Consider the following 22099-nt stretch of genomic DNA (forward strand, 5'->3'; position numbering starts at 1 on the left):
TCCGTATTTAGCTGGTTGGCCACGTTCGTTCATGTTATCTGCCTGCTCCCAGAAGGCACATAAAGAGTCTTTACATCCGTCTTATCCTCAGAGTAGGTGTTAACATATGCTACCAAATGGAGGGTCAAAGAGAACCAAGGCAAGACCACTGCAGGCTGCCTGAGCTTTATAAATCTAGAGCTTTAATAGATCTGGAGTTTACTTAGATTCCTTCTTGTCCAGTATTGTCAGCACCCCTCCATTCTGTAACGGGATTAATGTTCACCTAGCCAGACAAGACCCTGCTTGTTTATCTCCACAAATGGATTCCTTTATAGATCAACCGTTTTTTTTGTTTGTTTGTTTGTTTGTTTTTTTTTAAGCCTTTGGCAAGCTCAATAGCATTTAATGATGGAACTCTTTCTTCAGCTAAGAGAACACTGGGGTACGACAACAATAAGACCTGAATTCTCATAGTTGAAGAGCTGAGTCTGTCTAGGGTTCAGAGTCGCAGACCCAGGCGTAGCATGCTGCAGGGAACGCCCTCTGCAGCGGGTGGATCCTGTCAACGCGTGCCCACACCACAGTTCCTCCGCCCTAAACCCACTCCTATCTCTTCCACTCAGAGCCCGCCCTCCTCCCCCTGGCAGGCCGGGCAGGAGCCTTCCGGTTCTCAGAACTCGTCTCCTGGCAACGGCAGACGCGGGGAAGCCTCGGAAGCCTCGCGGCCTTGTGGCGCGCTCTCAGCGGGCCCTGCTGGAGGAGGCTGCCAGGGTGAGCCTCAGGCATGGCCTCCAAACCAGCTAAAAGAAAGGAAGTGCATCGGATCAACTCTGCCCACGGATCAGATAAATCTAAAGAGTAAGGGACATCTTCCACCCGGTGCCTTCACTAACCCCTGCACCAGTCCCATGCAGGGCTGGGACCAGCCCCAGAGCAAACTACCCTGTGGTCAGGAACTGATCCGCTTGGCCTGTGTCTGGTTTCCAGGAGACCGGTCTTGGAGATGCCTGTTCCCTTATCCTCCTCAGTCTAGAGAGGCTGCTTTCCTGCTCTGAATGTTCCCACCTGTGACCTCTCCCAGTTCTTTCTTTCTATCCTAAGTGGCATAGGCCACCTAGAGGTTCAAACAGTGAAGAAGTTTTCTTAAAGAGGAGGCTTATCTAGGAAGACCCTGTTAAAGACCTGCTGGCTTTTGCCTGTCCCCATGGAAGGAGGTCTGAGGGGCAGAGAGGAAGACAAGAAAGGGAGGGAGAAGGGAAAGAGAGAGTTTGTATTTTTGCAGCAGCCCAACCTCCCAGGCTTTTATCAGATGGTATTAACCATGAAGTGATTTCAGAAAACTAAGTGAAGTCTACAGCACAAGGTCTTAGTTCCCCATGCCTCCTCGGAGAGGAGGGACGCAAGCTGACTCATGGAATCCTTTTGGTGTCATTTTCGTTCTAGGATACTGTTGTGTCTACTCTCTGTTCACGGTATTTGCCTTTGGTGGTCTCTTTCCATTGGGTATATCCAGTTATTCTGTAGCAGATTTGTTGTAGAATTGGGCCATTGCTTAAACGTATCACATATGTAAGCCATTCCAGCTTCCAGAGACCAACCCCCACCCCCAGCTTCAATGGAATCCTGAACAGTCTTTATGCAGTCCCTGTGGGGGATGGGCAGCTCAAGGTTTTTAACTGATTCTTACATACACGCTAGCCTAGCCTCTGCATCTCCTTCCCCATCTTTAAAAAAAAAAAAAATTACTTCCTGCATCTTTGACTCTCTGGACCCTAGTGTTTAAACTCTTTGTCTTGTGAATTCATCTCTTGGGCTCAGTCTGGAGTTGACATTCTATGATCTTCTACTTCTGTCCTTTTTAATAAACACGCTTCCAGAAACCTGGCAGATAACCCGTTCATTTTATCAGCTTAAATTTCAGACCCGATGGTACACTCACATAAGTGATGTTTAACAGGGTCACTCTACTTTTGGGTACCAGTTGTGAATAGGTACACTGCCTAATGTTCCATTCTAGAAGCCCAAGACCCGCGTGGCCCTGGAGAATCAGGCCCACACTACCTCTCTGGTTTTTACCTTTGCTTGTTCACTTACCTTCAGCCACACTAGAATACCAGCTCCTCTGTACTTCTAGGATCTCTGCAGGCATCTTCCCACCCCCAGGGTCTTCACACTCTTGACCTTCCTGTTGGCAAGTACTTTTTCCTACAGATGCCCACTTGGTCCCTCCCCCATCTCTCTCGCAAGTTACCTTAAATGTCATTTTCTCTCATCTTTTTTAGCTGCCTGTTTTAAAATTGTATCCCTACTTCCCTGCCCAAACCAAAACAAAAACTCAAAATACTCAATACTCTCTGTCTTCTACTTTCTCTTCATTGATTTTTGTTTATGTTACACACACACACACACACACCTCACCATTTTTTAATTAATTTATTTTTTTCATTTGTCTTCCCAGTACTGAGTAATTTTAGGTACTTCGTAATGTAAATTCTACGAAGGCAGGGTTTTTTGTTTGTTTTTGTTTTTCTATTTTGTATGTTGTCAAATTCTTTGTACCCAGAATGGTTCTTGGGTCATTCATAGTAGGTATTGAAAAATGCTTTTTTGTGGGTGTATATATAATTATATGAAAAACAATTGATTGGTAGTATAGGCCAGATTCCCAGATTCTTAGAATAAATAACTTCTATTCCATTCCGCCATTATGAGTATTGATGAGCTAATTCCTACAGAGTAGCTGGTCCCAGAAGACTGTTCTAGAAGGGTGTCTCTGATAGCCAGACTGATTCACCATCTCATGTAGACAGAGAATCGGGCCATTTGGTAAAAATACTTAGAGTAAATGAATTAACAACCATGGTTGACAGGTTTTACCATGCTTGGAAAAGAATTTTAAGCCTGTTACCAAATAATGATGGTTATATACTCAAACCTACTTAGGAGCTGGGGGAAGTTGTTAGCATTAATTTAGTTTATTACATCCTGAAAGAGATGATTTTTTTTTTTTGTTTATTTGGTTTTGTTTTTTACTTCTACAAGGCAACTAGTCTTTAAGAGCATCTGGATAATATAGAAGACATGATCTGGTAGGGTCCTGTGATAGTTGCATCATAAAGTAGAATCACAGTCCCACTGATAGGATACCGGCTCTTCCTTTGCCAGGGCTGCCAGTTTCTTTTTAAAAAGATGAAGTATTTCAACTATGCTTCTTTCTTGCACAAAATAATCTGAATTAAAATCCTGCTGGTACAAATGCATGTTTGATTTATAAAAACAAGATACAAAAGGCAAGTACTTTTACAACATAATATTTTAAAGCTAGGTTTTACTGCCAGTGATTAGACATTAAATATCACATCATTATTTTGATGTAGCGTTAAATGAAAGAACGTGCAGTGGATGATAAATCAAGTCCTTCCTCTGAAGTTTTACCAAAGAGCCAATGATAAATGCAAGGCTGACTCACAGATACAGAACAAAGTGTCTTAAAGTCACAAAGCATTAGGGATCAAAGTCCAGCTAGACTCTGGTGTGATTGTCTTTCATAGTACTGTGGGAGAAATTTAGAGAATTTTACGTCAGGGTAGCACTCCTGTGGTTACACAGCTAATAAAATCAATCGACTCTCCCATGATCCAGGAGAAGGAAGTAAGAGAAAACACTTTCAGAAACTTGAAAGCAGCCATTTCATCCACCTCCCCTCCCCAGAGCAGTTATCCAGAGCATCTCCTTTACCCTAAAATTGTGCATCTGACTTTTGCTTACTAGGGTCACCGACACCTGATAAGCTCTTAGTGTGTGCTTCAGTCTCTTAGTTTGCATCCCTATCTTGGTTTTCAGTTCTTCTGGATTTGAGTAAAACCCATTTCTCCCTGCATTCCTTGCTTTGATCTTCTATTGGCACCATTTAATACTGAGATGATACAACTGACCCAGCTCAGTTTTTGCATTCAATTACCACTTCTATTGTTCACACTCTTTCTCACTTGGTCCATATGAAATCTTTTTAGGGCTCACACTGACACCACCACATAATTTATGATGCTAGATAAAACATTTTGTGTTCAAGTGACCACTTTTCTTTTTAAGTGAGGTCCATCAACGTATGATTGCTTTTACCTCAACACCCCCTGTGCTTCCTTAGCCCTACTTTGTATTCCCCTCTATTATTCTATTATATTTTTTAACTCCAAAATAAGTATGGGGATAGTGGTATAATAAAAATATTTAATGTCTTGATTTAGGTGACTTTTCCATTACCATTGAACATAAGGGACATTAGCATGACTAGTAGGAATCATTACCTTTCAGTACCTTAGCCAATTCTAAGAAGCTAATAAAACACATAGTCCAGGCACTGCAGCTACTAGTAGGTGTTTCTCACAGTCCCAGGGGCTGGAAATGCAAGACCAAGGGACAGGCATGGCCAAGTCCCAATTCACAGGGGACCCAGCTCTTTCTGACTTTCATTTGGTAGAGAGGGTGAGGACCAATCCTCTTCTTATATATTCACTAATCTCATCACAAAGGCATTGCCTTTATGACCTAATTACCTTCCAAAGGTATCACATTCTAAAGCCATTCTATTGGCAAGTAGGATTTCAATATTTAGAGATGGGGGTGAGGTGCCTTTTGTAATGTTATATAATTATATTTAGCCATTATAAACTTATTTGAGTGAGTTGACTTGATAACTAAATAATGTTGTAAAGATTCTTTCACCCATTACAATCTTGTAGAAGGATTCATCAGATAAGGGATTTGATCTTCTTGGAAGTACCAACCATAAGGGAAAGAAAAGATGCAATCTAAGCATTAGAAGTATTTAGAAGGCTGTAGGGATGGCTCAGTGGTTAAGAATGTATGCTGTGTAAGCACAAAAACCCAAGTATGGGCTCTCAGAGAGCATACATTATAGTGGAAATTAATGAGGCAATTCCACGTAGTTTATCTGATAGTCAACAGAGATTTATTTTGGGTCAAAATAAATTACAGCAAGCAAAGGGGTCGGTTACAGGATCCAGGGGAGGTGAGCACAGTCCAGTGTGGTTCTCTGGAGAACTCTGAATCGGTCTGCAGTCCAGCATCCAGGATCACAAGGTAGCCAAGAGAGAGCAAGCACGTATGCATCTCAGGTCTTAAGGGGTCCCCATCTTGACCACGCCCTGGGTGGGAGCTGGTACCTAGCAGTTACCTGCTGCCGACGAGGGATGGTGTATCAGGGGCAAAGCACAGACAAGTACCCCTACAACACATTAACAAAATTAAAATATGGCTATGGCATCACAAGCATGGGGCTGTAACTCCAGGGTTGGGGACAGAGGCAAGTAGGTCAATGGGACTTCCCAGCTGTCAGCTCTGCTCCCAGTTTGGTGGGAGACTCTATCTCCAGGGAATATGATAGAGAGTGACAGAGCAGAATACCTGATGTCCCCCTCTGGTCTCTGTATGTATGCCTGTATACACATGTACCTACTCCCCAAAGCCATTAGAATCATCAATGCTTACTTTGACACACTGAAATATTCCAAACTTGAAGGGGTAGTCCACAACAGGAATGGGGTACAATTTGGTATCAGTAGTCACAACACTTTTTTCTACCACCAATAATATATTCAAATCATGATTTGAAACACTACAAGCAATTTATTCAAGTAACAAGAATTGTAACGCCTACTAGATTTTATAATGGTGATAAAGTGTCATCAAAGCTCTCTCATGTTGAGAAGCATGTGACTCATCTCCCTGTTAAATGTATCCTTATGACCACAACACACATCGTAACTTTATAGAATTTTCAGAAAAGGTCAATGCATCTGTCCACATGAAATGTGAAAAATAGGGTTATTTTTTAAATTAACTTTAATGGTATTATGGAAGCAATATAAAATAGAATAATACATGTCTTGCTGAGTATTAAATTGAGTTCTTGCCTCTCTGGAGAGAGCTGATTTCATGCAGCTGTGCAGTAGTGGGTCGGATAGTGTGTTCCTCTGCTTGGAGATATGAGAGAAGCCCCACCCACTAGAGAGAATAAGGTACAGGATCCTTTACGGATCCTGGTGAATATCAGAACTCAGCATATTACCTAGCTCCATCCTCATAGTCCACACCAAAGGCAGAGGCCAGAGGAGCAAAGAGAGGGCTACAGGGGTTTTGTGATTTCCATAGTTGACCTTTGTTGATCCCAACAACTACAGACACTTAACAAATTTAAAATTCTAGCTTCATGGATAGAAACATACCCAGGGGAATTCTAACTCTCCATATTTCTAACTAGCTAATGAGCACATCTCACACCCAATTTGTTGAAAATTCACAAAAGATAAAGAATTGTCGATCAGGGTAGTTTCCATCAAAGGAGTTATAATGTAGGTTGGGTGGAGATACAGTTCATAACAGAAGCCACTAGGAAATCTGTAATAATGTTTTAATTTCCCCAGGGACTTGGTGGACAATGAAGAAGTCATGTGTCAGCATGAGGTTAGATTAGCAAAATCATGAGACTCCGAGATGGAGGCTGTGTGTGTTAGAGAGGAAGTTGCTTCTCACTGGAGCTGGTCTTTCATCATTTCCCTCAACAGTCACTCCTTAGACAGCTGGTGTTGGGGACGGGGATGTTTGGGGCACAAGAGGTCATCTAGACTGCGTGTGCAGAGGGTCCCGTGGCTCTTGATGCAGGTACTAGCTCACAACACACCTGGGTGAATGTAGAGTGGAATGAGATGGAACGGTCAAGAAAGGAGTTAAAACTGTAAAATAGTATGAGCAACATGTGACTTTGGAGATCTGAATAATGCTTTCAGGGGCATCATCTGACAGTTTCATGGAATGTATGCTGGACTCCAAACCATGGTAGAACAAAATGAGCAGTAGTCTGAGCTTGTGAGATGCCCTGATGAGTATGAGGAACCTAGGGCAGTGGGTTGCGGAGATCTGAGAAGTAACTATGGGAAAATGTATGGAGGCTAAGTTTGCCTTTCTCTATGGCAGTGTACACAGTGATGGTGTACAGGCCCTGATAGTGTGGTGCCTGAAAAGGGAAGGGTTAATGAGTGATAGGTCTGATATAATGCCTGTTTATTCGGCATTTCCTCAGGGCCTGGCATAGTGTGTAGCAATAAATGTATGTATAATTTAACAGAGCTGAAGTGGAAACAAGCCTGGTAGCTGGGTCATAAAACCCTCTGAATCAGAAAGGGTGAGAACATGAAATCCAGAGGGCAGAGGCTCCTTCAGGTCACAAGAATCCCTGCCCCTGGGTAACACTTGGCAAAGACGATGACATTATGTAAGTGTCCATTGCATAAAGCTTAGCTCAGGCAAATAGCCCTGCTTAATGAGGCTAAGACTGCCCTTCAGCCATAATAGGCTCTGCCTTTAGTTCTCCATCTAAAATCTTCACTTGAAGATTTCTGGAGTAATTCACTCCAGTTTGGTGGGGTTTAAGAGTTATGGCAGAGGTTTGATTTGTTGTTGAAATCACTCATTGTTTTTAAAGTCATAGTGTGTGTGTGTGTGTGTGTGTGTGTGTGTGCGCGCGGGCGTGTGTGCAGACATGCTTGTGGCAGGACGTGCATATGAAGGTCAGAGGAAAATTTTGGGTATCAGCACTCAACTTCCACCTTTTTTATGACAGTCATGATTAACACTACAATTGATGACAAGATTCCAGGGATCCCCTTGTCTCTGCATTCCAGTCTTACTGTACCCTCTGTGGGATTATAGATGTGTACTACTGCAACTGGCTTTGTGTGGGTACCAGAGATTCAAACAGCCATCCCATCCCCCTAGAGCCATGATCCATAGCATCTCTTTTACCCTAAAATTATGCATCAATCTGGCTTTTGCTTACTAGGGCCAACACCTGATAAACTTTTACTGAATGATAAAAAGTTAGGAAAAAAATCTATTAGATCAAAAGATTTAAAAGTAGATGTTCATGGAATCTGTCCCCCCTCTTACCTGAAACATGATAAAGTTTGTCCTCTGGCACTGTGGTACTGTTGGTAAGGATTCCAGTGGTGCACACAGTACCTTCCTCAAAAGTAACTTTAACATCCCATTGACTTTCATATTACTTTGACATTTCTAGGCCAGCGATTATTTAAATGAAGGAATTAATTTAAATGATCTGTACACTTATTCTGCCACATAATGTGAGGTGAAATTGATTCAAAGCTGTATCCAGGATGGATTAAAATACACCTTTGTGTAGCATGGAAGATTAAGTGAAAGTGAAAGGGTGACTGACTAATACCCGTGCATATTAACACCCCCCACCCCGAAATCCACATGGGGAAGAAGTACCCAAGGAGGTGCTTCGAAATTATATTGTAAATATTCCCTCTCAGGCTCCTGAGGCTGTGTAAGCCCTTCTTAGGGTGGGCCCAAGGTAATTCTAGAATCTGAGGCTGTAGCCATGCTAATTTGTGTTGGTAAATTAGTACATGGTACATTTTCTAATTAAGTAAACATTGGACATTATTTTAATGCTATCACAACAAATACTGCAGTACAAATATTTAGCACTTCTTTTTATTTTGTTTTTCTGTGTTGATGAGGCATCAGAATTTCACATATTACCTTAGTTCTTAAAGATCAGTATGTCACTTCTTCAGCTCTTTGTCTCCCACTGAAAGTACTAGCTTCCACTCATAGCCTCTTTGTAGACTGAGAAACCAGGGTCAACCCAGAGCAGTCTGTTGAACATGTTTTTAAGTGGAACTATGGCAAAGGACCACTTTGTAGGTCCTTTGTAAGTGGGTGGAGGGTCTGCAGGGGAGCTGTGGATTGAGTGTGCTGAGGAGCATGTGTCTCCATCAGTTATCAGCAACAGAGATTCTAGGTCATCAACATTTTGTGGATCTAAAGAGAAAAGGAGAGAAAGGGAAAAGGCTATGAAATATTTAGCCAAATTTTTGCTCCAATTACGAACTAGAAATGTAGTTTGTTGTAGAATACTATTTTAAGATGTGTTACATTTGTTTATGCTGTGGAACATTTGTTTAATGATGCAAAGATGTGTTGCATTCTTTTACGTTGCATTTGTTTAACTCTGTGAAGCTGTGTGACTTTGCCTGTCTAAATACCTGATTGGTCTAATAAAGAGCTGAACAGCCAATAGAGAGGCAGGAGAGGGATAGGCAGAACTAGCAGGCAGAAAGAACAAATAGAAGGAGAAATCTGGGAGGAAAAGAAAGAAGGAGGAGCAAGAGAGCAAGAGGAGGAAGACTCCAGGGTCCAGCCACTCAGCTACACAGCAAGCCATGGAGAAAGAAGGAAAGAAAGGTATACAGAAATAGAGAAAGGTAAAAACCCAGAGGCAAAACATAGATGGGATAATTTAAAGTTAAGAAAAGCTGGCTAGAAATAAGCCAAGCTAAAGCTGGACATTTACAAGCTAGAATAAGCTCTGTGTGTGGTTTACATGGGAGCTGGGTGGTGGGCCCCCAAAGAACAAAGAGTCAAAAACCAACTAACAATATTTTGACATCCAACATAGGGCTCTTGGATTTCCATGTAGGATCTGAGAAAGCTGAAAAAAAGGAAAGGAAAGGAAAGGGGCACAGCTCCTTTAAGAGGCACAGCTCCTTTAAGAGGCACTGCTGTTCAGCTGGCAGGGCAGCAATAAATAGAAAGGCAAGTTAAGTTAAAAAAAAAAAAAAAAAAAGCTTGTGGCAGCACAGGTACTGCTTCCTACAGCTTGGAAGGTTGAGTGCAGTTCCTGGCCAAACGCACTGGGTCGCGGGGTTTAGGCTTGGTTCTCTCTGGTCACGCACTTCTGTCCAGGCCACAAACTTTAAGCTTTGCTTTAATAACCTAAGAGCAGGGGAGCCAGCTGAGAGCTGCAGGGAGGATTCTGATGTAGCTTAGCAATCTAAAGTTTGCTTGTGCAGTTAAAAAAAAAAAAAGGCTAAAATATATACAGTAAAAGAGGTCCAGATGGGAAAAAAATGTCTAAATATTGTCCGGTGTGTTTTACAATGTGTGTAGGCTTAAGAAAGAGAATGAACAGTCATAGAACCAAATACATAGTTTAAAAATAATCAAGTTTTTAAAAAGAAGGAAAATTTCTTGAAAGGCCACATAGAGATGGCAAATACACAGGGAGTCTGGATCCTATATGGTATTATGTTGATTTTGAATTTTTTGATGGCCAATGGGCAAGAGACATCTGCTGGGAGACATGGATTGTGAGCAGGACTGCAAAATTGAACTGACCTAGATACTTTAGGGCTATCTTAACTTTAAAAAAGCCAAAAAATGTATTTGTCAAGTGGAAGTCAAAAATGCTTTGGAGGAGAGGTTTTTCTTTTGTTTCCACAGGCAGCAAGAGGCTGTGGATTTGTTCCAAGCTAATATGAATCAGGTTTGATCAGGGGAGAACTCCCGAATCTTGACAGGTGATATCTATTAACAAAGGTTATAGCTGGTCTTTCCAGGACTTGGCCATTATCTAAAATTTTCTCAGGTACCCTAAAGACACTTCATTCATGTCCACAGACAGCAGAAAGAAGTTTGGAGAGCACAACGCTCACATTCTTAAGAGTTATTTGGTGGGTTATTTTGGTTATTTGGTAGGTTATGGATGTTTGTTATCATTTAGGGGAATATAGAAATATAGGATAAAAAGACAACTATTAATCTCAGGTATTTTGCATTGGCATGGATTTTGGTATAGTGATACAAAGTTAAAGTTAATTTTGTTACACTGCATATGTTTCTTCTCTTGTGTGGGGCACTAAACTGATGTGAACTAAAGTTCCTGGAAAGAGGCCATATGTACATTGCACACTCTGTAAACATTAGTTGACAACCTCAGTGACTATGGAGAGGGTGGAGTGGCCCAGATCCTGAGACAAACTGTCTGGGACTCCTGTCTTAGCTTCTTAATGTCTATTTATTGCTCATATCTGTAGCTGATCCAACATGCTTGTGATTACCATGTGAAACATTTTAACAGACCACTAAGCTGTACTACTCAAAATCCAAGAATGCTGTCAGAGAGCATTTGAGGCATTAGAGCCATATCTCCTTGCTTTGCTTTAATCTGTCTCTCTGATGTGCTCACAAAGTATTTATCACCTAAATCCATGTTCCTAGGCCATGATCGTTAACATTTGACTCCGGATAAACATCTCTTACCCATTTGGAGGTGAAAGCATTTGTGTGTTTCTTTTCTTTTTTAAATCAGCATTGAAGATCTCTGTCTTTGCCTTCTCAGACCTTGTGATCTTCATCCAAAGAATTCAGATGAGGGGCTGGAGAGATGGCTGAGCAGTGAAGAACATTGACTCATTTTCCAGAGGACTACAGTTCAGTTCCCAGTTCAACACCCACACTGGCAGCTCACAGCCATCTATATCTCTAGTCCCAAGGGATCAGACTCCCTCCAATGGTGCACAAACATACACATGGACAAAACACCCACACTCATTTTCTTAAGGAGCTTTAGAAAAAGAATCTGCTGGGACAGGCAGAGTAGAGCGTGGAAGGCAGGTGGGGCTTCTGACAGAGCAGGGTGGGGCATTTCCTCCAGTTAGTGCAATCAGTGGGCTTATATGTTGTTGGTAGACTGCTTGCCTAGCTAAAGTGAGGATCCTAGTTTTAATTTATAGTTCCTCAGGGGTGGGAGATCTTTAGAATAGAAAGCTTTTCCTAGGGGATTGTCCTATCCATGTGATAGTTTGCTTGGATTGTCTCTTAAATTAAAGAGCAATAAGATGTCTTTTTCAGCTTTCTCTGCCTCTTGCTGAGTAACTATAAGGCTTAAGACTCTTGGAGCCAGATTTACATAGTTATGTTTGGTCTTGTAGGTACCTTGGGTTACCAACTCTCCTTCCAAGGCTAGATAGATGACTCAGGTCCCATCTTGACCAGTGGTCAATGTCCTGGTGTTTCAGTCCCTTGTTTTGCATCATATTAACCTTAAGTGAAGCCCCAGTATCCTCCAACCTGGTGGTACTGATGAGCTATATACTCACACTCACTGATGATTTCTCCTCTCTTTTCCATTTCTGGAATCCATCTGTCCATTTGTTTTATTTTTTCTACCTCCAAATTAAGTCATTCTCCAGTGGTTTTAGTTGGAGTCTCACTTTCTTTCCTATTGATCATCCTAACCAATGGTCATCAATTAAATACAGCTTCATTAATATCTCCAGGCCTTCTCTTGTACAAGCAGAAAAATCTAGCTAGATATATTCTACTTCAAAGGAAATCTGTCCAGTGTGGGGTTATCTGTTTTCCCTGTGAATTTTCCTCTGTTACCTGTTTAATGGATGCTATTGCCATCTTCCTGCCAATCAATGTAGACTCCCACTCTCCTTTCCCTAGAGTATCCAGTTGGTTTCTTCCCCCTTCCTTGATTCTACACCTCATCTCTATTTCATTCACTTCCCTGTTACACTTTAGTGGAGTCTCTCATCAGCCCTAGGTAGAATCACTAAGAAAAGAATTGAATCCTTTTGCTGTTAATCAATGAGTTTCTTACCCAGTTTATATCATATGTAGTAGTTAGGAGCTTTTATCCACACTATATTTCAGGTAGGATGTTTCTTATTTAAAAAATAGGGCTGGGTGGTGGTGGTGGCGGCGGCGGCGGCGGCGGCGGCGCATGCCTTTAATCCCAGCACTCGGGAGGCAGAGCCAGGTGGATCTCTGTGAGTTCGAGGCCAACCTGGGCTACCAAGTGAGTTCCAGGAAAGGTGCAAAGCTACACAGGGAAACCCTGTCTTGAAAAAAAAATAGGTAGAATGATGAAAGGGAGAGCAGGAGGCCAAGACAGAAAAAGTGACAAAGGAGGATAGAGAGGAAGAGGAGGAGGAGGAAGGCAGCAGAGAGAATGATAGAAATAGGGAGAAAATGGGGGGGATAGATCAGCATTGCAGGTGATCTTCACTCCCCTTTAGTTTCTGCATCAACCAAACTCTTAAAACACTGGTTCACATGTTTGCCATTTTTGTCTTCCACCGTTCTGCACATCCTCCTTCCTACATGCCTAACAGCATGAATCCATATAACCCATCCTAAACTGAAGGGCTTCTCCACTTGGATATAATTTCCTCCTCTCCTGTGCTAGCAGAGTACCCTGCCCCTAACTGCCTTTCTTCTTCCTCAGCTCTTGTCTTTGTGTTCCAGTAATCGGTGCCTTTGTCCTCACTAATTTGAGACTAGAAACCGAGTTTTGTTAATCTTTCTATTCATTCAAGCACACGGTATTTAAAAAAAAAAAAAAAGTGGGCAAGCATTGAACTGTTAAAATCAACTTCTATTTAAATAATTTTACTAAAATTAAGAGAAGAAAAGGTCAACATAACAACCTGTTATTTTTAACTTTTTAAATTAGAAAACATATTTTTTTTGCACCTTGTTTCCTTAGGAATTTGATTTTCTGAAGAGTGTGACTCAGAATGCCCCCAGACCAAATTAAGCCCATTGTGTAATTCTATTTCTATTCAGGTTCCTTGTGAGTCTTAGCTGACACTACTTAAGAAGGCCTGCTGATTGCATTTTGCATAAACAAACTGTCTCCCACCAGGAGTAAAATCATGACCCAACACTGAACAGCATGTTTTGAGAAAACAATGGCAAAGTTCCAGAACCTTGTTTTATTGAAACTTTAATGTCCCTGCAGTGACCAGCTTCCATAGAATAATCTCACTGAAGCAGAGATATACAACTGTGTCTGGACAAACCAGAATCAGCTGCTTTTTAGTGCTAAAGTCTCCCAAACCCCTCATGCTTTTGAATTGACTGTTTTCTTACAGGTATTTTTGTTTGTTTGAAGCCTCGCATATATTTCAAATTATAGAGTCTTGCTAATTGACTTAAGATTTATTTCTAATTAATTTATTGATTTTAATTAATTGATTAGAGATAATCAATTCCTCAAGTTCTAGGTCTTCCTTTCTCTGCTTCCCCAGTGCTGAGATGACAAGGTATGGCCTACCACCTTGTGGGGGGTGAGGAGAAAAGAAAGAGTAATGGGTTGTGACTATGATTATAGCACATCACATGCACTATCATGGAAACATTATCATGAAAGACCTGTCTCTCTACAAGGATATATGCTAAAAGTAATTTAAATCACTTTCTTGTCTTTGCAAAATATGAGTTAATAGTGCTTTCGTGTCTCCTGAAGTTATTTTATTAATAAGTCATATGAAAATATTTTAACAAATTTATGGACTGATATAATCACATATAAAGACAATTTTTACCTTGTCGCGATTCTAAGTCAGGCAAGGTCTTTAATTTACTAAATATAGGTGAATGTGACTGAAAGGATCTATAGACAAAAATGCATCATATTGGACACAATTTGCTAATCAAATACATAATTGAGGTTAAAATTTATGTATTATCGGGTTGGAGAGATGACTCGGCTGTTAAGAGCACTGGCTATTCTCCAAGAAGATGGAGGTTCAATTCCCAGCATCCACATGTCAGCTCACAACTATAACTCCAGTTCTAGGGGCTCTGACATGCTCTGTAGGCACCAGGCATGCATGTGGCATATAGACATACCTTCAGGCCAAACACATACACACACACACACACACACACACACACACACAAGATCAATTTTCTTAATTAAAAAATGTGTGTATTATGAATCTAGGAACACCTAGGATTCCCACCATGAAGGAAATTGTGAAGTTTAGAATTTTCTTGATTTTTAAAATTCCCTGGTGGTGGTTTTTCCCTTTTGCTCTGCTGCATTATCACTTTCTTATCTTGCTCTGTGCTCACTACAGAGCAGCAGTGTTCACTATTACTTAGAAATAAGTGAGCCACAGGGTGAGTGAGGGTTTTGCTTACCCAGTCTGAAATTATATATATTTTTAAAATGTTTATTTCCAAAATAGATTTGTTAGGTTGCCCCAATTAAAAGAATTCTGCATTCCCAATTTTCCTGTCTTCCTGTAGCACATTTCCAATTAATTCCTCACTAACATAAGATCTATCCTTTCTTCTCTGTTTTATGTCTAATTCTCAGAGTTTCTTTAATTTCTTTTCACATACAGGTTTACATCAAGTACTTTCCACCAAAGTCTAAAGCTAAGCAGCTTTGTTTCTACAACAACAACAACAAACCAAAAACCAAAAACCAAAAATAATTGTATCCCTTGGGATTCCTTTTATCTACTCTATTTTTTATAACTTAATCATATCTTTTGGAAAGACAAAGCTATTATTATTACTATATGTTTGTAGGACATTTTAAAAATTATAGTAGCATGTTATACTATTTACTTATCATTACTGTTTGAGGCCCACTCTTGTGTTATATTCATTTCTTGTTTTCCTGGGGTAAATCCTTCAGGCTTTTTGTGTGTTTTGTGAAGAATTTGTTATGGTTAAGTCAATGTTAAAGTGTTTGTATCTCATTGAAAATGAACATTTTTATCTTTTGAATAAGAGTTTAATTGGGTATTGACTTTAGCTCTGGCAGTAGATTTACTTTGATTCTGAAGATCACAGTTTATTACTTCCTGATGCCTACTATTACTATGAATTTGAGATAGTTCTTCATTCCAGATAACTTGACCTCCTGTTATGTAAATAGGTAAATATAATATATGTGTGTAATATGTATGTATATATGATTGACCTGCATTTTTATTTAGTATACTCAGGCTCCTTACCTCCTCCTATTCATTTTTTAAAAATGGTTAAGCTTGGATCTGAAAACCCATCTTTGTCAGTTCAACATATTTTCCAGGCATCTCTTTAACATTCTAATCTCTTTATCCCTATTCCCACATTCTAACTACTTCATCTTTCTGGAAATCGTAGTATGGCTGTGTTATGTTCAATCTATTCACATCTCTGCTTCACATTTTCTGTTTCTTTCTATGTAAATACCAGCTTTTAAAATCTACCCTCCGATAGCCCCCTAGAGCAGTAGAGTATCTATTCTTTATGCTATTTTATTATAATTACTAGAACTTCTTACATTTTTTTACTACTAATTTTTTTAAATGTCTATTCACATCTGAATTTTTGTTAATATTTTCTCAATCTCACTGCCCCTCCATCTTTTCTGGGAATTCTAATTGCACTCATTTTAAAGGCATTTAAATTTACCTCTTTCTCTCCCTCTGTGTTTGGTGTCTGCCTTTTGAGGTACCGACTGTTCCTAGCTGTACATGTTAGCTTTCTCTGTCGTTTTTTGTTCATCTCTTGTAACTATTCTAAGGTCATGCACCCTATTCCTGCCTTGAGGTTGCTCTAGTTTTCTGGACTGATCAGGCTCCTAACCTACTGCTGAATCCAGTTGATCCACACTCACAAGATCACATGATAGTGATTGCAGTGCTGAATAATACCTAATTAGTGCTGAATAATACCTAATCAGTTGGCAAATAGCTGCTGTTTTGGAGCTACCTGAAGAATGTTCTTCTCTTGAGTCCTAGTCTCTCTTCGGAAACCCAAGACCATGCTCCAACTGAGCTACAATGTAGCCAATGGACCAGTAGAGGCTCCTAGCACTCTGTTCCAATGTAAGAACAGTTCTTTCTGATGAATGGGCACATTTGCCATCTTTTAAAGTTTCGCCACAACTCCACCGCTTCCCAAATCTTAATGCTAGAATCCTGAGTTCTGCGCCATATGGGAAATACTATCCCTGGTGTCATACCCCTAGTGGAAGTCTGTCTCCATTCAAGTTACCCAGCCTGCCATACCACAAACTACAGGGAGTGCAATACCTGATTTAGTTCAAGGCTAAGAGCATACAAATGACTCAACCCTTTGTTCCTTTTTGACACCTCCTTCTCTCTTCCTGGCACTTACTGGGTAGCTAGATGTACAGATCTTCAAGCTCCACTTAACCACTGTTTGAATTTATTTTCCAGTGGGTATTTATGCACGGCACCATTTCATCCCACAATTCACCACAGCACATTCTTTCTGTAATCAGTCCACTGACCGTTCTCAATCACTGAGCACACTTCACATTCTTTCTGTAATCAGTCCACTGACTGTCCCCAATCACTGAACACACTTCCTCATGCTTGCTACTTGCTCTGTTTTGCAGGGCTATGGTTCATAGTTTAATATGTCTACTGTAGTAGCCAGCTTTTCACGTAGTTATCTGTTGGGCTTCTGTTGCTGTTATTGTTCTGTTGATATTTTTTATATTTTTAGTATGCTATTCTGAAAATTTGAAATAGAGTTTATGTTATAAATCTTCTCCATTGGCTTGTAATAAGTTTTTGGAAAATGTTTCCATCAAATGCATCTATATTTGAATTCTTTAGACAACTTGCCATTTTAGTGATGTGATGTCACTTACTAGTATTTGGGTGTATTGCTAGATAAATTAAGTAACTGTGAATAATTTTTAGTTTTTGATATTATGGATTTGAATTTTCTAAAACTTGGCAACATGTTTTTCTAGTATTACAAGTTCCTAAATCTTCCTTCACTGTAGAGTGATCAAGAGCACTTGCTGCTCTTGCAGAGAACCAGTGTTCTGTTCCCAACACTTGCATGGTGACTCACAACTAAGTATAACTCCAGTTCCAGGAGATCCATTGCCCTCTTCTGGCACCAGGCATGTGGTACACATACATTCACTCTGTTAAAACACTCATACAATGAAAAATTTAAAAACATACAGCACACTTTAAAAATTATTTTCTTCTCAGAATTGATGAGACAAGGCACGACGTCCTTTGAAAACTTAAAAGGATCACATCCATACTAGAGCAGTTGCTTGATTCTGCCAGCCGACTTCAAAGTCACGCATGCTCTGCTGAGGATTTAATGAGCAGCCTTTCAAGAAGACTATTTGAAGTCAGTATTTTGACCTTGGCTGTACTTGAACATTATTTGTCACATTTGCCTAATACTACAAGTGATCCCACAGACTAGTTTGATGCCATTCAATGAAATCTTTTTAAGTAATAGTCAATGTAATTGAAATACATTTGATGTGTTCCAAGGAAAGGCAGCCAGTTAATTACAAAGCTTAAGAGCTTGAAGAGGAAGCATTGACTTATGTGTGATATACTGAAGAGAGAAACAAATATTAGAAGAGCCTTATTTCTTAAAAAATGAAATCTTCCTTTTAAAAAGAGCCTTTAAGACTGCTAACTCCAGAGCCAGGTATGGTGGCACACAACCTTTAATCCAGGCAGATATCTGTGAGTTTGAGGTCAGCCTGGTCTACAGAGGGAGTTTCAGGACAGCCAGGACTACATAGACAGACCCTGTCCCAAAACAAAACTGTAAGGTAACCCTATCTCTGCTCTTTCAATACACAGTGGTCATTTCTTTTAACCCATAGGCTGTAGCAGCATCAATAGAACATAATGTCATAAAAACCTGTCCTTTGCCTAGACTCTCTATTAATAGTTTGGAATTTTTTATTTTTCTTGCAAATATATTCTTTACCTCCTGACATGGTACTTAGGGATAGTCTTTAACAATGAGTATGTCCCAAGATTTTATTTTCTAACCAGATAGCAGACTGAGATTTAAAACAGAAAACCTGTATAGAGAATGGGGAACTCGGAATCCCAAAATGAAGAATTAAAGACAACTGAGTCCTCTCAAGCAAGGCTCGGCAGTATTGCACAGTCTTTTGCTTTAACACGTGGGGAAAGGTCCTGAGCACAGGTAAGAAAGGGAGCATTTCATCTTCTGCCAGCAGCCAGGAAGGGACCTGCTCTAGGAGACCTCCGCAGAGACTGCTGGGTCACAGCAGGCAAAGATGCAGACACTTCAGCAGCCGGAAGTGTGAACTGTTGTAGTTGCTGGCAGGAAGGGATAAGGAAATTGACCTCACCACTGAGCATTGTAATGGGAACTTCTACATGAAGTTCCGGTCATCCACTGGCTCACGGTTGCTGTGGGGAGGGACCTGTTACCACCCAGGCAGGATTTGGCTGTCCCAGAGCTTAATGTTTGGCAAGCATTTCCTCTACCTCCCTGATAAAGAAACGACCTGGCTTGAATCTGAACTATTCTTGCTTTTCAGGGGTTTCAGGTGAAAGCACCGCTCTGCAAACCTTTGTTGGAATAGCCTTGGCGGAGGCCAACCTAGATTGCCAGTCTCCTGAGGAAAAGGGTGCACAGCACCATCAGCCAGTTGAAAGGCTGCACAGAATACTTACTGAGGGGCCTAGAGTGCCCAAGTCGATAAAGTGTGAGGCCCAGACCAACCCAGGGAACATGGAAGTAAGCCTGTGGGACAAAGCCTAGGAAAGGCCCTGCTAGCTAACCCATGGGACACAGAGAAAGTGTCTGGCAGCCAGTCTGTTTTGGGCCTCTGTGGGTGCTTGTGAGGTCCCCACTCCCTCCACAACGAAGTCATTCCTTTCCCTTGGGGCTTCCACAGGTACCAGGCAGGGAGGGGTCTAGAAAGGAAAAGGAGCTTGGCAATAAGAAGACAGAAATTAGTAGACAAATTAGGAGACAGAAAAAAAAAAAGTGTGCAAGATTTATAGCAACAATGAAACCTACCATAGTTTCATTTATAAAAATAAAAAGCTTTTAAAAACCATATCAATAATGTAAAATTCCAAATCATTGATTCTCAGTTAACTAAAACATATAATAGAAAATTATGCAACCATTAAAATAATAAGCAAAAGATGGATAAACAATTATGGGCACAGGACTTATATAAAAATAGACTGAAAATATAACATGTAGAGTGATTTCATTTTTTTAATGAAAGATTACAATTTTCACTTTGATCTGATGGTGATAAACAATGTGGTACTTAACAGTTTTATTTAAGTTTTTTGAATATCAAAATAATGATCACTTTGTACTTGCAGGGGTTTTTTCTGGCTCTGGAATTGCCACCTGTCGATAGTGTCTGACAAGCATACCCAATATGCTCTACTTATGAGATCCTTCAGTTTATGCTACTCAATTCATTCCCTATTTATTTCAGAGATTTTAACTGAGACTCTTCCACTCTCCCTTTCTCAAGTCTTTACCCTTTTGGCAGCAATGTGCCTCCGGGTTCTGTTGAACAGAAGAAGGGAAAGTTCCCGATCTGGCCAGAGTGGAGTGAGGCGGACATAAATGCCGAGAAGTGGGATGCAGGCAAAGGAGGGAAGGAGAAGGACAAGACCGCCAAGAGCCCCGTCTTTGTAAGTAGGTGGGGCTGGGGCTGCAGGTGGGCAGTTGCGGCTTTTCATGTTATGTTTTGCAGTCCTGGAGAGGGAGGCTAGGGTCTTGTGCATGCTAGACAAGTTCTTCCCTGAGCTGCACCCCCAGCTTATTCATAGTGGGGTACACCTGTCAGCAAGAGTTTGCACTCTTCCTCCTCCTCTCTATCTCTGTTCCAAAAGGAAAGCTCTCCCCAACCCCCATCCCTTTTCCCACCTTGTTTTCCCAAGCCTTTATCCTGGGACTATGGCTGCAGGGGTTGGGGGTGTGTGTGTGTGTGTGTAGGAGGGGCGGATACAATGGAGTCCTCGTGAAATACAAGGAAAAATGCGAGATAAGTGAGCTGGTTTGGCAACTGATTTTGGACAGTAAGGAACCCAGGGTTTGACTCCTTAGCAAAAGTCCCATGGTATCTGCTTTGGCATCTGATGTTCAGCCTTTGACTGACATGAGATGCTACAAAATGAAATAGACACTTGGCTCCCGTTCCAGTCTCTCTGTTTTCCTCCCGTCTTCCACACAGACTTGTTTTTGTCTGAATAGCACAGATACATCCTAAAATCTAATCTGCATTTTTTTTTCATCATCACAGGACAAAGGCTTTTTCTTTAGTGTCCGCTATCAGAGTTTTCAAGCATTTACCCTTCCCTCCCTGAAGTTTCTCCACACTCAGGATTGACTCATAAGGTTGCTTCACAGCGCCATTGCTTAACTGTGACTTTGCCCAATTTAGCCTACTGCTGTAAAATATGAAAGATGCACACACTAACATCTACACACAAGCAAGCACCAGATCCCCACATGCTTTAAATTGCTGCTAATCATCTTAATATTTTGTTTTTATTTGAACTCACATGGTTCACAAGCCCTTTGAATCAAAAGGTACAGTCATTTTAGGTATGGTGCCAAGAATGCATTGCCTAACACATTGCTAATCTAGACATTAAAGTGCTAACCAAGTCAGTAATTAATTACCTTTACTAAATACCATTTGTGAATCAGTCACTGAGAATCTGCATCGTGCTGAGAGATTTTAAATTTTAATATTTACCATTTCAGAATGCTCTATGCAAAAAAAAACAAAAACAAAAAACAACAACAAAAAAAAAAACACAATAGGCCAATATAACCATTCTGGTCATCTTGGATGTATTAAAAAAAAATGTGATATGGATATTTTTAAGTGAATCTCACCAATAGTCCACAATCAAATTTTACTCAACAATCAAGGTTCTGTCAAGGACATATGCCATTCTTTTTAAAGTTCTTTTAGACTTTTTTCTTTTATTAAAAAATAGAATTTTTTTTCAGACCATGTGTCCTGATTATGGTTTCCTTTCATCCCACTCATTCCATTTCCTCCCCATTTCCTGTTTGGATCCACTCAGGTTCTGGCTCTCATTAGAAAACAAGCATGCTACTATGAAATAATATTAAAATATAATGTAATAAAATACAACAAAAACTAATACATCAGATTTGGACAAAACAAACAGATAGAAAAGAGCCCAATAAAAGGCACAAGAAATCAATAGCCACTCATTCCACTCCCAGGAATAAGATAAAGCTGGGCAATGGTAGCACAACCCTTTAATCCCAGCACTAGGAAGGCAGGTGGATCTCTGTGAGTTTGAGGCCAGCCTGGTCTACAGAAAGAGTTCCAAACAAACAAATAAACCAAAATGTAACAAGAGGAAATGCCTTTGCAGAGCATTGTAAGTCAAGGATACTCCTCCTAAGATGTCTTTGAATTTGTTTTCTGTTAGCTACTGCATGCAGCAAATTCTTTTTTTTTTTTCATTTTTCTTTATTAAGAAATTTTCTATTCACTCCACATACTATCCACAGATCCCCCCTCCTCCCTCCTTCCACCCCCAGCCCTCTTTCCCAAGCCACGTTGCATCCCCACATCCCCCAAATCAAGGTCTCCCCATGGCAGCCCATTCTTAAGAATAGTTTGTTTTCCCAGTAAGAC

The 22099-nt window shown here is 40.5% G+C and overlaps 1 protein-coding gene across 1 annotated transcript in view; it reads left to right on the forward strand.

The window, feature by feature from the left end:
* Window positions 1-735: 735 nt before the first annotated feature.
* Adgb (androglobin) overlaps window positions 736-22099 on the forward strand; it is a 136334-nt gene continuing 114970 nt past the window's right edge. Inside the window, exons 1-2 of the mRNA XM_036169025.1 lie at window positions 736-840; window positions 19961-20105. Of these exons, the coding sequence (XP_036024918.1) occupies window positions 767-840; window positions 19961-20105 (219 nt within the window). The 5' untranslated portion in view covers window positions 736-766. The remainder of the gene's footprint in view (window positions 841-19960; window positions 20106-22099) is intronic.

The sequence above is a fragment of the Onychomys torridus genome, chromosome 19 (assembly GCF_903995425.1).
Source record: "Onychomys torridus chromosome 19, mOncTor1.1, whole genome shotgun sequence".
NCBI lineage: Eukaryota > Metazoa > Chordata > Mammalia > Rodentia > Cricetidae > Onychomys > Onychomys torridus.